The sequence below is a fragment of the Phyllopteryx taeniolatus genome, chromosome 3 (assembly GCF_024500385.1).
Source record: "Phyllopteryx taeniolatus isolate TA_2022b chromosome 3, UOR_Ptae_1.2, whole genome shotgun sequence".
Classification (NCBI taxonomy): domain Eukaryota; kingdom Metazoa; phylum Chordata; class Actinopteri; order Syngnathiformes; family Syngnathidae; genus Phyllopteryx; species Phyllopteryx taeniolatus.
The window spans coordinates 3253656-3269425 of NC_084504.1; the positions used below are offsets into that span (position 1 = coordinate 3253656).

The following is a 15770-nucleotide window of genomic DNA, read 5'->3' on the forward strand; positions in this document are numbered from 1 at the left end:
CTAGTGACCCAGCGACGTGGTTTTCGAGAAACTCTATCCACTTGATTGCAACTTTGAGCGTTGTAACGCTGCTGCCGCTTCACCACCTGTCATGACGTGGAGAGGTTATCCCAGGCGGCTGCTGCGACTTACTGAATCTCTCTACGGATATCGATTGCCGGTGACATACAGCTGAGGTCCGGAGACGTGAGAGGAAAAAGAGCACCGCGACAGGCAAAAAACGTCTCTCCCTCCTCCCCAAAGGGGATGGGAGAGGGAGAGACGGGGACAGTTAAGAGTCTGCACAGTTTACTTCATATCAAAGTGACGGACCTCTTTGTTGTAATCCTGAATACCAGCAGCAGGAGGTGCCAGAAATCACAGATTATAGCTTTAAAAATGGCTGTTGTAAAAATATAAAGAACTTGTGATACTAATTGAGACGATTTGAAAAAGATTATTGTAAGAACAGCACTCTCCATTTAATATAGTTTACCATTCCAACCACTTTTACATTTACACCTTGGTGATGAAAAGTGTCACTCTATCTGTATACTTGGTTGACACCGACAGCAGTGCTACTGCTACTGGCAAGAGCATAATTATATTACATGTTTACAAGGCATGAAGTTAAAACCATCAGTCATTCTATTGTGATGGTTGTTTTTTATTCCTAAAATTCAATATTAAAATAAAGATTTTCTATTCATATGAACTCATCACAATATTTATGCCTGGCCTACAAGAAAGAGTTCCTAATTTTCCATTGTGGTTGTAGACAATGTTGCGTTGGTCATACTATAGAATGATTTATTTGTTGAATAAATGCAGAAGATAAACTTAGCCCCAAAAAGTGCATGCTAAATTGCAATCACAATATTGGGGTATTTAAAAAAACAAAACAAATAAAATAAAATTTTAAAAAACATGCAATTAAGTATTTTCCCAAATCGTTCGGTCCATATTGATGCCTAGATAGTTTTAATTGGGCCCACATCGTTAAAATCTTATGGGTTTCTCCGTGACAAGAACCGGCTAAGTGTGACAAAAAGTTTAGCCACATAAACGCGCAATGTTGTGCCTAACTACACACGTGTGGCTCGTTGATTTTTATACTGTTTCGCCACATTGGCCAAAAGGTTTCATGACCCTGGACCATATCATGAACATCAACAGTAATTAATACCAATCAAAATGATTGTTCCAAATAATTGGTGTTGTGTATTCTGTACAATGAACACATTTATGATGCAGAGCAATGTTATGTAAAGCAAACTTAAAATGAAGTTAAACGGGAACTGACCAGTAAGCACTGCCTTTGCAGAAGGGTCGGCCAGATCCAGTGCTGATTTTCCATCAGTGTTACGGATGTTGGGATCGGCTCCATGCTGGAGTAACACTACATGGGAAACAAAGAAATGCTTTAAAATTCTGTCTTCAAAATATTCTCTAAACTGTTGCAGTGGTTAGTTTTGACCTACACACCAACTGACTTAGATTTGTCACTTTGCTTTGTTTAATTCCTTACCATGAAATCCACAGTCACAATTTCCAAGATTATGCATGAATTGAAAAGCCCTGCAGTGAATTTTACCTATGCACACGTCTATCTTTCCTTTGATGGCTGCCTCATGCAAGGGAGTGTAATTCCAGTTATCTCTGGCGTTTGGGTCTGCACCCTGACACAGGAGGAGCCCCACAACCTCAGCATGGCCGAAGGAGCAGGCATTGTGCAGTGGGATGAGACCTCCATCATCCCTGGCATGGACATTGGCCCCCGTCTGTAGGAGATGCTCCACCACATCTTTCCTACCAAACCCTGAAGGAAGATAATTTGAAGTTTTGCTATTCACAGAGACACACAATTGAGTAAACAGGTCTTCAACGAGTAAGAGATCAATAGAAACTGAGTTAATAATGTTCAAGTTAGACAAACATAAAATACACGTTGTAGAATAGCCTGTTGGCCCATTTGTTGCTCTTAGCATTACAGCACAATACAGGAGCTACGTCATTTTGTTGACAGATGGTGAGGGATTAGCTGGTAAAAAAAGGAGTCAATGTCGTCTATTCTCATAAAATTAGTCAGCCAAAAGAAAACACGACGGAGTGGGAACTGGACACCCAAACATCGGTAATTTGGCTAACGATGATGGAGCAGAGAGCTAGCTCGTTAGCTTAGCAATTCTTCGCAAGACATACCCGCAGCGAAATGCAGAGGAGTCGATTTTCGGCCAGCCATGTCTTTTGCGTTCACGTTCACCGAGTCGACGAGCCGCTTCACTCTTGACACATCTCCATTGCGGCAGGCTTCGAACAACTCCCGGAAGGCTCCGCCGACTCCGCTGATACCGTCAGTGGGGCTTGTGGCCCCAGAGCCGGGGCTCGAGACGCCGCTGCCGCCAGAGGTTGTCGTGTTTGAACTCGCGCTGCTCGCTAGCACCGGGGCAGGCAGGTCCGGAGAGGCCAGAGCGCCTTCGATTCCTCCGCTGCATTCCCGCTCACTCTCATGCGGGGAGTTGATCACTGCCATCGGCGTAGCACCTGAAAGTGAGCTGTTCCTCGGCGGAGACTGTAAGCTATTCTGTTGCTGCTGCGCTACTGAGCGACGAGACAGAGACACCGCCATGACAGCAGCTCGCAAGCAACAATCAAGCTAACCAAGTGCTCCGCCTTTCCGGTGAAAAGTGGTCGTCCTTCCGGTCAGCCTTGCACGCATGCGGAATTTACTTAACAGTCTGTCACAGTTGCAAACGTGAATTGGATATTTTCCAAGGTAAATTTTTTATGACAATAAGCAGTTTTTCTTTAGTTTACTTACTTCTCCCAAAATCACCCACAATTCCACATAAGTCATTCAACAGCTCAACATAATTCCTATTCCACATTCCAAACATTCATTTCATGCAGATCTTAAAATTACATTCCCATAGTCCCTAAATTCCCACATTACCAAAATTCCACATTTTCACCCACATTTAGCCGTATTCTACGTTATTCCCTCCTACATCCAGCTCCAAAATATTTTCAATTTCCCCTTAATAACCACATTACTCCAATACTACACTTTTCCACATTAAAATACCCGTATTTTCCCCACATTAGGACAAATTATACATTATTCCCTCCTGCTTCCACATTTCTCGACCAATTCAAACCATTCCAACTAGACTATTTTCCACATTGCCAAAATTCCCACATTAAAATACCTACATTAAGACAAATCCTACACATTTCCCTCTTGCTTCGACATTTCAAACCATTCCAACAGATAATTCAGCTCATTCTACGCCATTTCATTTTATTTCACACCATTCCACATCATTCAACATTGTTCGATATGATTTCATGCAGCATTTCAGCATTCACATGCAATTTCTCCAGAAATTGAATTGTCAAGTTGAATATAGTTTCTACACTGGCTTTTCTAACAATACACCATATATTTTCCCATAACCATGTATTGTTCATATAGCAATTATGGTTAGCAAAAATATAACATCTGACCTAAAACAAAAAATACTATATACAGTCCCGCTACAACAAATTCCAAACCCTGTGTTTATCCCAGCCCCTCCTCTGCCCTGTACCTCACCCAAAAAATGTTTTCTGGTTAATGCATGGAAATTGCTGAAAATTCCCATTTAGTCTGTTCTATATTTTCACACTGCAGATGGAAACGCCCCAAGGACAATATACCTAGAAGCAAACTCAGCAGTTGTTTGTGCGATTAATATTCCTATGAGGCAGAGGTGGGAGTAAGTCACATACTGTACATACATTTAAAAGTGGAAAAGTTTTTAACTTCACTTCTGTTGGCAACTTATTACATTTGTGTGCCGTATAATAGCTAAATGCTGCTTCACCATATTTGCTTTGGACTCTTGTCTAGAAGACAATTAGCCTGTGGACTTAATGTCTGATTTGTTGACGTTCCAAGCTGTTATTGAGTCAAACGTCCCTCCTAGGCTCTTGTCTGAGACACTGGTCAATATTCATTCTTGGACAATGTTTTTTCTTGTCATTACTTTGATGTATCTTAAACATTCATTGATAGTCTTCATCCTTTAGATATAATTCATCATGTATTACCATGTATCAGAATCAATAAAAACACTGAAGACGTATTTGTGTCGAGCAATATCAATAAAAACAAACACGCTACATCATGTTTCACAATGAGCGAGAAGAGGTGCATGAAGAAGCTACGTTACGATGCAACACACCCCGCTAGCTTCGGAGGTGTACAATGTCAGCATCTAACCACGTAGGATACACAATAGGGAAAAAAGTAAACCTTAAAAGGTTAAGAATTTTCTAGCAGGATAAGACGCTTCCACTAAATAAACCGGCTACAAATAATTTCCCTAGAAACCGAGTTTTTGTATCAAAAGCATTGAATTCGTTTCAAGCAGTTCTCTGTGACATGCAAGCACTGACCGATTACGTCGGGTTTAAATATTTACTGAGAGTCATCGATGTTTTTTTCAAAATGCGCCTACGTGCGTGTCCTAAAGGTCAGAGGACAAATATGCAAACAAATAATAATTTTCTTGATAACTCTAGAATCCCTTTACAAACCACATCTCCCATTTCGAAGTGATTATATAGCAGATATACTATCATGATACGTCATTGTATCAATTGCACAGGCAATTAGATTATGACACATACAGCAGTTAACTCAATAAATTGTCACAATTAGGGTTTTCGAAGGCGAGGAAGGCAAGGCAAAAATGTGGAGGACCCAAGTGCAGGGAAGCAGGGAGGCAAGACAGGAGTCTCAAAAAAATAATTTAATCTCCAAAAAATGGCAAAGAAGGAAAATCAAACTAATCAAAGTCCCACAACAGATAACCAAAGAAACACTTGAATAAACCAAAAATGGAAACAAAACATGACTGGTAACTAACACGTGGCACAGACAGAGACAATGACACCTGACAATGCCCCGACAAGAAATGAAAGAAACCAGGGAACTAAATCCAAACAGATTGACGAGACAACGAGGAACACCTGGACAAGACACGAGCGGCTGGAGGGAGCTGATTGGTCGACAAGGTAGAAGGTTGACGACAACAGGTGGACATAACTAAATGAGCACACGACATGAACAACATGGAACACAGGAAACTATGAAACAAAAGTAACCACAACCCAAACCAAAACACAGACCATGACATAAATATGATTCAGAATGCGCCTTCTGTGTTTTGCATCAAGCGCCTTCCGGTCTTCGGCTCTATCCGGCGCTGTGATGTAACACTAGCCAAACAGCCTGTTCATTCGGCGTCGTGTGCTATTGTTCCATGCTGTTGTTCCCGTCCTTGTATATTTGTTGTTGTACGATTTAGCGATTTCACCAGGGTTTATTGTGTGGCATTTGGTTGTACAAATGGTTCAGGCAGTGGCAGGAGTTTCTTTGGATTTCCAAGTGAAAAAGGAATATGTCACCAGTGGACAGGGAAAGTCAAATCGACAGGGGAAGTAACGTGGTCAGCTATGGGTGCCTAACAAGCATTCCATGCTGATCACTTCGAACCGGCATGTTTTCAGAAACATTTAGCAGAAAGCATTGGCTACACAGGTGTAGTTAGGCAGAGGGTGAAACCAGCCATCGGTATGTCAACCACCAGCAAGAGAACTAACACTCGCAGCTGCCATGGTCACAAGAGGTGATAATTTCCTTGTACGTATCTACGGCTCTATTATGGTTATTATGCACTGGGAAGTAGGAAAATAAAGACCCACGCAGTACTTTTCAGTACTGTCGTCTGTACTTTTGCCTATATGACAAGCCAACAGACACGGCGAAGACTTTCTGTGCAGCGTGTTAAAGCTAATTGAGCACACACTATATATGAATACTGCATACTATGTAAAAGCTTGTGCTGTGTCACTGAAACATATATGAATATATAATACGTATAGTCGTGCTAAAAAATATTGGCACCCCTGGGGTGCCATTATTTCTAGCCATGACAATAAAAAGACATGCTTTTTTACCTCAACTGTCTGAACCCATGAGCATGCCTTTTATATTTTATTGCGACAAAAGAATACTTCCCTCACTCTTCTGGCATTTAGCGAATAGAAATTGTTTTTGTAATCCTAAAACAGGAAAAGTTTAGTCTTATTTTATGTCAGTCAACAAAAATGCATTATGTGTCTGTATTGGCACCGCAGGGGTGCCAGTATTTTTTAGCACAATGGTAATACTACATGTGAGGATGATGTGGCTTGGTCTCCCATCTTTTTTGTTTCAAATAAGGTGATTAAAAATCAGTGATTTAAATCACGTAAAATAAATCTTAATTAAAATATGTGATTGTTTTTAAATAACCCACTGATTAAAATCATTTGCAGTTAGGTACATTTCCTGTGTGTATCAAGCCTAAGAAATCCTTATGCACAGTCTGATTCATCAAGGGGTTGTGTGCTTATTCACAAATAAAGTGCTTAATCTTGCATCACTATTATTCCTGATGGTGTTCGAGTTACTAGGAGCGAGAGCAATAGATGACAATCAGAATGTCACATGAAATGATGGTAATACTGCCATGGACGTCACAGAAATTCTCCCACAGTCCAATCTCAACTCTGTGTGTATCCAGGCTATGGTTGACAATAAGCCAGTCAGTACTCAAACATCATGGGTGAGTTGGAATATAATACACTATATATATCAAGTGCTTTGATCACTACCTTAAATCGTCGTAAACATTACCTTCTCACACAAAGTTTTCACATTTTCACTATAAGCAACAGATATATATATATATATATATATATGTGCATATAGGTGTCAGTGTCAGGATTGACGTGTGTGGATAGATGTGTGTGTGTGTGTGTGTATATTGTGATGGCAGTGAGAACAGTAATTTGGGGCAGGAGAGAAGCTAAAACTAAGGGTAAACATTAACTAGGGGTACAGTTCTCAGTAAAAGTAAAAAAAAAAAAAAAGGAGAGACCCAACACAGCTTTACGGAGGAGAAAGAAAGAGAAAAAGAGGTAGCTGGCTTCAACTTAGCACACAGGGGGCACAACAGTCAGGTGTAGAACCCCACTCAACAATCAAGGAGAAGGAAGGTGCCAAGTTGAGGTTCTAATCATGAGGACAGAACGGAATCCTAGTGTAGGTTGGGAAGGAGGTGGAGGGCTCTGCTTAGGTCAAGAAGGACCTCCTCCACTGTCCGTATAGGGTCAGGTTCATTCTTTTCCTCCGGAAGACCTGGGCAAGCATTGGAGTGCTGTTCCAAGCAGCTCCGCTGATTCTGGGTCTTTTGGTAGGGCAGGTAGGCTATGCTGAGAATCATGCAGTGACCAAAGATGGTTAGACCCACTAAGTGAAGGTATGTAGCAGAGCAGGAATGCACAAATAGGGGGTTTGGCGTCTTGGCGTGGTTGATGTCAATTGCCTAAGTTCCTTCAGCTTTCGTTGGTTCAAGAATTTCAGGGTAACATTTGAATTTGTGTTGTTTGAACAATTTAGACATCACAATTTGGCTGTCATAACTCCCAGGCAGCAAGCGGTGCCGGGTGACATTCTCAGTATGCAAAGTGGCATCATTGAGGGTGTCGCTGATTGAGCGAGCTACAAGAAAGGCTCGGGATTGACATGCAGAGCTGTGGAGTTTGTAAGGAAAAACCCGAGATGGGCCGGATTAGTGGGGCCTGTCAGGGCTGTAGACCAAATAATTTTAATTAAGTCGAGGGGTCCCAAATGTGGGAGAATTATATTCATTGCTAAATTGTGTATAGAGGGAGCAATTGCACGTAGCCTGTCATTCATCAACCTGTTAGCAGTCTGTGTGTGAGCATAAACCGTTAGGAGCAGCAACAACAGAGTGGTTATGATCTGGCTATTTTGGTTAAGGGTTGCATTGCAAGCGTCGAGAACCAAAATGGCTACTCTTAGCGTGTTGCTTAGCGACCAGGAATTGGTTACTTCGTTAGCCATGCGTTGTTGTGTGGTGGGGATTCCGAACTGGAATTCCCGAGGTTGTGTCTTGATGGTACTAACGCTACAAGCGTCACCGGTGGGGTGGTGGTGGTGGGGGGCGGGGTGGTGGTGGCGGGGGGCGGGGGGATTGCGGATACATGTTATTTCGGTTGTTATGTTTTTGGTTTTAGACAAGTTGGCAGACTTGGTGTAGTCCTTGGCGTTGTAAGGATGCTGTCACGGAGGTTGGACCTCCTTGACCGGTCCGGTCTCAGTGTGTTGACAATCCTCCGTTTCGTGCATGGTGCATAGTGGGCGGATGCTTGTGTGAGCCCCCTTTCGCTATGTGGGCCCACGAGTGGCTGAGAAGTGAGCTCCATGGAGGCGTAATAACAAAAGCTCACGATAATGCAAATGAGTTGGCACGAAACTGAGGAGAAACCACAGGCAAGCTTGCGTGGCGCGCAGGGAGGAAGAATTTAAGAGTGGCGGCCAAGGCGAGCCACAGAAAGATCAAACAAAAAGCAGGCAACTTCGACATCACGACTGGTGCAGAAGAGGAAGGCTGGGAACCAGCACAGAAGGAGGCGTTCATCACCAGTGATTACTGAAGCTGCTATAGAAGAGCCAAGGTACAAGGCGTTACCTGAAGGAGAAAAGGGTGGGCAGGGTGCGTAAAATGGCACAGAGGTGCACTTTGCAAGGTCCAGAGAAGAAGTGCACAGGAAGTCCGAGGTCTCTGAGAAGAGCCAAAACCCACATGTCCTGTGCTGTTGAAGCCATGTATGTGTAAAAGTCACGAAAGAAGCAAGAGGACTTAGCGGCCATTGACGGAGCAGGCCAGCTACGTAGAGTAGTCATCCTGAAGCTCAGCGTGATGGCTGAAAATGCAGTCCATTGATTAGGAACAGAGTTCACAAGTTTCGAAGTGAGCAACTTTACTATTTATTAGGGGGTCGAGTGGGCTCAAAAGGTCGAGGGAAGGTCGTGTGCCACAAGAGCGACCCCTGGTGGACCTGTTTGGCATCACAGGTGTGGTCCCCCCTTTTGTAAGATCGTCAACTGGTTGCGGTTGTTTTGGAGGTGTCGGCGTGCATACCATGTGCAAGTCAGTTAGGCTGCAGCCTAGTGAGTCTTTAGAGAACGAAGCGACGCGTTTGATTAGCACCTCCCGCAAACGCTGTCATCTGTCATCGGAACTCAGGGCGTCAGCATCCACCAGGACCTGCTGCACGTGAGTTTCGAAGTCGGGATAAGGGAGCGGGCGACCATCACATGGTGTTACCGGCGTCGGCGAGTTGGTTCCCAAGGAGCATGAGGGGGTGGGAGGACTCCCGCGAGAAGCGCTTTCGGGTGCCGTTGGGATTGTACTGAGTGTATGGATCACCAGGCTTTGGTCTGCAGCCAGGTCCACTCTGATGATGTCATCACCCACAGTAGATCCCACTGGAACGATAGCAATGTGTCGCGAAGGGACAGTGAGCTCCACCAGAGCTAGGCAATGGGGAGAGGTCTAGTGGGAAGCGACCAATCACGGGGACCGAGAGATTGAAGTCGGAGCAGATCAAGAGGCCAAGCCTCGTAGATCTGGGGATGTGGATATCGCTCCGTGTGTGGTTGTGAATTAGCAGCACGGTGGTCCGGGAAGCGTCTAGGAGAGGTGTGGCATGCAGCGACAAACCCCGGTCGTTAAACTCCGGCGAAGGCTGAAAGAACGGATGGGGACCGGTTACTGATTGGTTAGTGCGGGCGAGCAGTAGTAGAACTTTGTCTTCGCACAAAACTTCGCAAGCGTCGGGGATGATTTGTCCCGACTTAAGGTTTAATGGTTGCAAACCACGGTTAGCGGAATTGGTATGGGCGCGCAACCACAAAACATTGTTAATGGTGTCAACATGAATCGCCAGTCGGACAAGTCCATCTGCGCCTAAGTAAGTTTTATGCGGCAAATTGAGGACTACTAGGAAGCAGTGAGTTAACGAGTGATGGTTCCATTGCAGGTTCAGTGCGCACACGCCCACTGCAGTGACAGCAGACTGCAGCACGGTATTAACGGTATTACCCGTTAATTGAAGGTCAGGATCCTTAAGTCGTAGGGTCTCAAACAGTGCTTGAGAAATTGACTATTTCTCCACCCACAAGGCCTGGATGACGTCGTCTGCCGGACAGTCATGGAAATTAATCCCACCAGCAACATTGGGGTGGTAGTGCTCGTCTTGCGGTGGTTGGACGAGATGACAGAGAAACATGTTAAGTTCTCCAAGCCGGTTCAGCGTTGGTGACGTGGCTACAGGGGACTCGGCGGTGTCGTCAATGGGAGTGTCGTCACTTGAAGGAGTGCAGCCGTCCTCCGAGTGGTCCAACACCAGGCACCAGTCTGTGGACAGTTCCTGAGTTGGTGGTGGTAACGCCTGTTCCACCTGCGCCCACAGCCGAAGATTTTTGTAATCAATTAGTGGCTCGAAGCGGCAGAGCAGGTCTTGGCCGATGAGCAGTGGGACGGATTCAATTGGAGACACGTAGACCGGATGGACTAACGCTATTATTGGGCCAATTGTCCAGTGGAGCATACTTAAAGTGTTTAGCTCTGTGTTAATCACTGAAAATGCACGGATAGTTAGTGCGCAGCGTTGCAGTTGAAGGTCATGGCCCCTGGCTTGTAGCAATGTCCGAAGTTGATCGAACACAGCATGGGACATAACAGTGTCTGCTGCGGGGTCAATCAGAGCTTCGCGGACAAGTTCATGCTTGAGTGTAACGGTTAAATAGAACTTCCGAGAAGTACCTTTAGCGGTTAGTTCAACCAAAAGCTGTCGGAATGGCAGAACGTTATTTAGTAGTGTGATGTCACGCGAGTCAGGGTACATTGGATTAAACAACCTCTTTTGATTGTTGGGTTTAACATTGCCAGAATGTTGTGTGTCTGTCGCACGCGTGTTGCACTTAGCTCCCTCTAATTCCATCTGCGGTGGTTCATTTGTGAAGAAGACGTGCGAGTCTAGTGCTTTAGAGGTAGGGTGTTTTTGTTTAGCAAACCCTTTGGTGGCCAGTTCACGCAGTTGGGCCAGTGTGCGCGGGCACCCTGCCACGCCCAGCTGCTGGCTGGTGTTTGGATGTAGGTTTTCAACAAAGTGTTTTAAAATTTTTGTCCTCTTCCATATTCGGTTCATTTAAATTTCCGAAGTACGCTTTACGCAATGGGCAGTAATAAGCTTGTGGTGTCTCAAGTCTCCCCAGTTTAACTGTAAGGGCTTCAGATAAGCCGGTTGCAGCCTCTGGATCATCAAATTCTTGAGATAATGCTTGGCAGAGAGCCGGATAGTCGGCCAGTAAATGAGCCGGTTGTCGTTCAATTAATCTACTTACTTCTCGGTGAGACGTAACTTTAATAAGGTACAATCTGTCGTCAGTAGTAGCGGAAGGGAATCGTTTAAGGTGAAATTCGAGGTCTCTAAGGTACGCGGCTGTGTCGTGTGACCCGTTTGGTTTAGGTTCAAACCTTGGAATGTTATGTGTAACTTTGTCTAAGTCTTTTAGAGTCATACCTGGAGCGGCACTGGGAATTCAAATCTGTTTCCGGTGGAAAGCTGCCAGCTGCGCGCCCAAGTTGATCACAGCTTTTCAAGGATTAACACAGAAAGCCAATTTATTTAAATACACTTTTTTCGCCGATTAAAAAAAATAGATAATTAGGAACTCACTTGCTCACTGAACTCACTTGCTGTTGTGATAATCTAACGTTAAACCTAAAATAGTCAATATTTTTGTCATACAAAAGATTACTACAGTCTACTGGCTAGCTTGTTTCCTCTGATGAGGAAATTAAAAGTATGTTGGAAGAATGTCAGGATGCTGGCTTCTTCCCTAAGAATAAGAATTATGTGAAAATAACAAATGTGTTCAAGGAGCTGATAAAATGGCAAAATATCTGACAGAATGTATCGACTGGTGGCCACCTCCAAATTGCAGCAGACATCCATCCATCCATTTTCTGAGCCACTTATCCTCACAAGGGTCACGGGAGTGCTGGAGCCTATCCCAGCTATCATCGGGCAGGAGGCGGGGTACACCATGAACTGGATGCTAGCCAATCGCAGGGCATACATAAACAAACAACCATTCACACTCACATTCACACCTGGGGCAGTTTAGAGACATCAATGAACCTACCATCATGTTTTTGGGATGTGGGAGGAAACCGGAGTGCCCGGAGAAAACCCACGCAGACACGGGGAGAACACGCAAACTCCACACAGGCGGGGGCCGGGGATTGAATCCCATGCCGCTTGCAGCAGACAGTTAAAATAAAAAATAAAATAAAAATAAAAGAAAAAAAAGAGCAAGAGGAGAAGACCGGAGGGAAGGGGGACTTGCGCGCCCCTCCGCTCCTCACACAGCCTGCTCCCGCTGTGCAGGCGCCTATAGCAGAGATAAGTAGAGGGACGCGGCACGGTGGACGACTAGTTAGAGTGTCAGCCTCACAGTTCTGAGGAGCGCCTGTGTGGAGTTTGCATGTTCCCCGGTGCCTGCGTGGGTTTTCTCCGGGCACTCCGGTTTCCTCCCACATCCCAAAAACATGTACGTTAATTGCCCGTAGGTGTGAATGTGAGTGCAAATGGTTGTTTGTTTATATGTGCCCTGCGATTGGCTGGCAACCACTTCACGGTGTACCCCGCGCCCTGCCCGATGATAGCTGGGATAGGCTCCAGCACGCCCGCGACCCTGTGAGGAGAAGCGGCTCAGAAAATGGATGGATGGATGGATGGAAGTTGAGGGACAGTAATGGTTGAAATCAATGGTGATCAAACTGTGGTTGGCAGGCCATACTGGGGCGCTATTAATGTCCTCTCTAGTGTGGCTTCTCTCTCTCAGATGCGGCCCCGGACAGCCATGGGAAAACGATCGGATTGACAACACAGGAAGCCAATTTGGTGGCTTCCTGGGATGAGAGGAGAGCACACAGTTTGCCAAGAAGTCAACCTCAGCATATGACTCTGTGAAAAGGGAGTTGGACAAAATGAAATTTGGTAATGATATTTCTCACTTGGGCGGCATGTTGGACGACTGGTTAGAGCGTCAGCCTCACAGTTCAGAGGACCGGGGTTCAATCCCCGGCCCCGCCTGTGTGGAGTTTGTATGTTGTCCCCGTGCCTGAGTGGGTTTTCTCCGGGCACTCCGGTTTCCTCCCACATCCCAAAAACATGCGTGGTACGTTAATTGAAGACTCTAAATTGCCTGTAGGTGTGAATGTGAGTGCGAATGGTTGTTCGTTTCTATGTGCACTACGATTGGCTGGCAACCAGTTCAGGGTGTACCCCGCCTCCTGCCCGATGATTGCTGGGATAGGCTCCAGCACGCCCGTGACCCTAGTGAGGAGAAGCGCCTCAGAAAATGGATGGATGAATGGATTTCTCACTTGGAAGGTATACATATGTACTTGAGTACGGCCCATTTGAGGATAGAGGAGACATATGTGTAAGTGTGTATTGTTTCAGAGTTTGTGTGTGTCTGTGTGATTATTACTGGTCCGGGATCAGTTAACGAGGTGGCAGATGGTGAGCAGGAAGTGGATGAGTGCCCTGAGGGGACTCTTCAGTTGGAGGAGGTCTGGTAAGACAAAGAATAAAAACATAAACAGGAAATTCTTGGAACCCCTCCTGCCTTGTTCTCTTCATACACAGCAACTTATATTTATTTTTATATATCTTATCGCACATGCTTAGGTGAAAAACATCCTCCACGTGCAATTTTCATGCAACGTTTCTGAAATGCCACACAAGATATGTTAGATATGGGCGACTTCAGGGCAGATAAATATGCTGTACTGAAAAAAGAATTATTACATTTACAGGTGCTGGAAACTAAAATAGAGTAAATTCTCAGTCCATTAAAAAAGACAAGCAACTAGTGTAGCAGAAGTCCATGACTGCCGGTCCACCTGCCCCTGTGAGGTGCAGCTTTACCAATCGGAACTACCACGCCAGACCAGCCAGCAGTGGTGTGGACGTGGAGCGAGAGGTAGGGGTGGAGGGAGACTGGGGTGCCAGATGGGTCGTGTTTTAACTGTGGGGGATGGGGGCACTGGGCTAAGAGTTGTCTGTATAGGGGAATGATTGAGCCTGGATGTTCCTGTGATGTCGTGCCGCCACAGTGGCCAGGCAAATCACAACCTCCATTGCTGCTTTATCAACAACAGCAGTACACCACTCGTCAATTGGGGTGCCCAGGAAGCCTCGACGTGCAGGGTTTGGCAGACCCCTACATTCCGGTGACTGCAAATGGACATCATCTTTCCATGATGGTTGACACTGGGGATCGGTACTCAACTCTCAGATATGCTCATCAAGTGTGGAGTCAGTATCTTCTGTGGACTTGATGGCATACAGGTGGCCTTCCCGGATGGGACTGAAATTGACTGGCATTATTCACCAGGGGCACCACACGATCTTTACTACCCCCACGGCAGATCAAGATCAATATGCTGACATCGATTAGGCGGCTCTGAACCCAGGGTCTCCCTTCTCCCGCGGCTTGCACAACCTCTATCAACTCTGGTCTCCATGGCTTACTAGCCTGCCCCCTTACACTCCGCTAATTGACTCTTACATTGTATTATGATAAGTCACATGACCTAGTCTATTAAGATAATTTCTCTGTTCAGATTGAATGTCATCAGTGGTCACGTTTTCTGACTATTTGTATGCCACATCAACTGGCATTGCCTCACATATGTGTCTCATGGAGGAGTAGAGTGTGTGGTACGAGATGGACGCGACAGCTGTGCCACACATCACATTGGCTGTCGGAGCTAACCATCAATCAAAAATGTGGGTCCCATGATTAGAAAGTGCGTAAAAGCCAGTGATTGGGTCCAGACCGCCATTCCCGATGTCGGGTTTTCATCATCTATGTCAGGCTATGGCAATTTGGCACGTTACAAATTCCTCTATTTTAGAATATCACCAAATTTCACATGATCATGGTAGAGAGCGGACGGATCACCCTGAGGCTGATAGGGTTCTGGTGCAGTTGCCTGAGGCACTGTGGACGCAGGGTCCAACTGACGTTGGCTTCTGCTCCACGGTGCCTCACATTATTTTATTCTGCCTCTTTCCCAATATGGCAGAACCAGTATCGACACAGTCCGGAGGCCGAGGAGAGCAGCCGGGACAGCATCGCAGGTTTGAAAGAATCGGGGGGGGTCTTGGAGCCCTCGTCGTCTTCATGGAACACTCTAATTTTGCCCGTGGAAAAGGTGGGAAGTATCGCATGACACACGATCTCAGACGCATTAATTCTATTTTTACAACACCAACTATTCCCATCCCAAATCCTTTTACTGCTTTGAGTGCAATTGACCACACACAATTTTTTCACCGTTATTGACTTACCTAACGGTTTCTTTTGTTTGCCATTGGTTACGCCGACCTGACTATTACAAACCTTTTTATTTGGATGTTTCTGAAAAATCTGTGGTGTGCTTTTTCAAACGGGGGATGGTGACAGACACATTCTTATGTACGTAAGTGTACAATTGGACCAGACTGAAAAACGACACCTACCATGTACTAGATATGTGGCTGAATTGGCCAAGATACTACAAAAGACTATACACATTGTGACGTCACACCCGTTGACAGTACTCAAGACACAAGGTGTATGGCATACGTGACTTCATCGGCATTCACAATGTCATCTTTAAGACAGACTCGCTTAGAGAACATCTTGAATGCACCGCACATCACAGATATACATGAAGGCATTACTATGGCAGATACTATTCAGGAGGGCGAACCCCATGAATGTGGTGTGTAGGGACTTTGGAGCAATCTCGAATCAGTTTGGATTT

At 45.3% G+C, this 15770-nt stretch overlaps 1 protein-coding gene across 2 annotated transcripts in view; it reads right to left on the minus strand.

Annotated features, from left to right (window-relative positions):
* The window catches only part of LOC133474656 (poly [ADP-ribose] polymerase tankyrase-1), a 46313-nt gene extending 43629 nt beyond the window's left edge, over positions 1 to 2684 (minus strand). For both annotated transcript variants that reach the window (XM_061766502.1, XM_061766501.1), the window contains exons 1-3: positions 2182 to 2684; positions 1574 to 1798; positions 1283 to 1378 (exon numbers count right to left, since the gene is read on the minus strand). In XM_061766502.1, the coding sequence (XP_061622486.1) occupies positions 1283 to 1378; positions 1574 to 1798; positions 2182 to 2608 (748 nt within the window). In that variant the 5' untranslated portion in view covers positions 2609 to 2684. The remainder of the gene's footprint in view (positions 1 to 1282; positions 1379 to 1573; positions 1799 to 2181) is intronic.
* Between the last annotated feature and the right edge of the window lie 13086 nt (positions 2685 to 15770).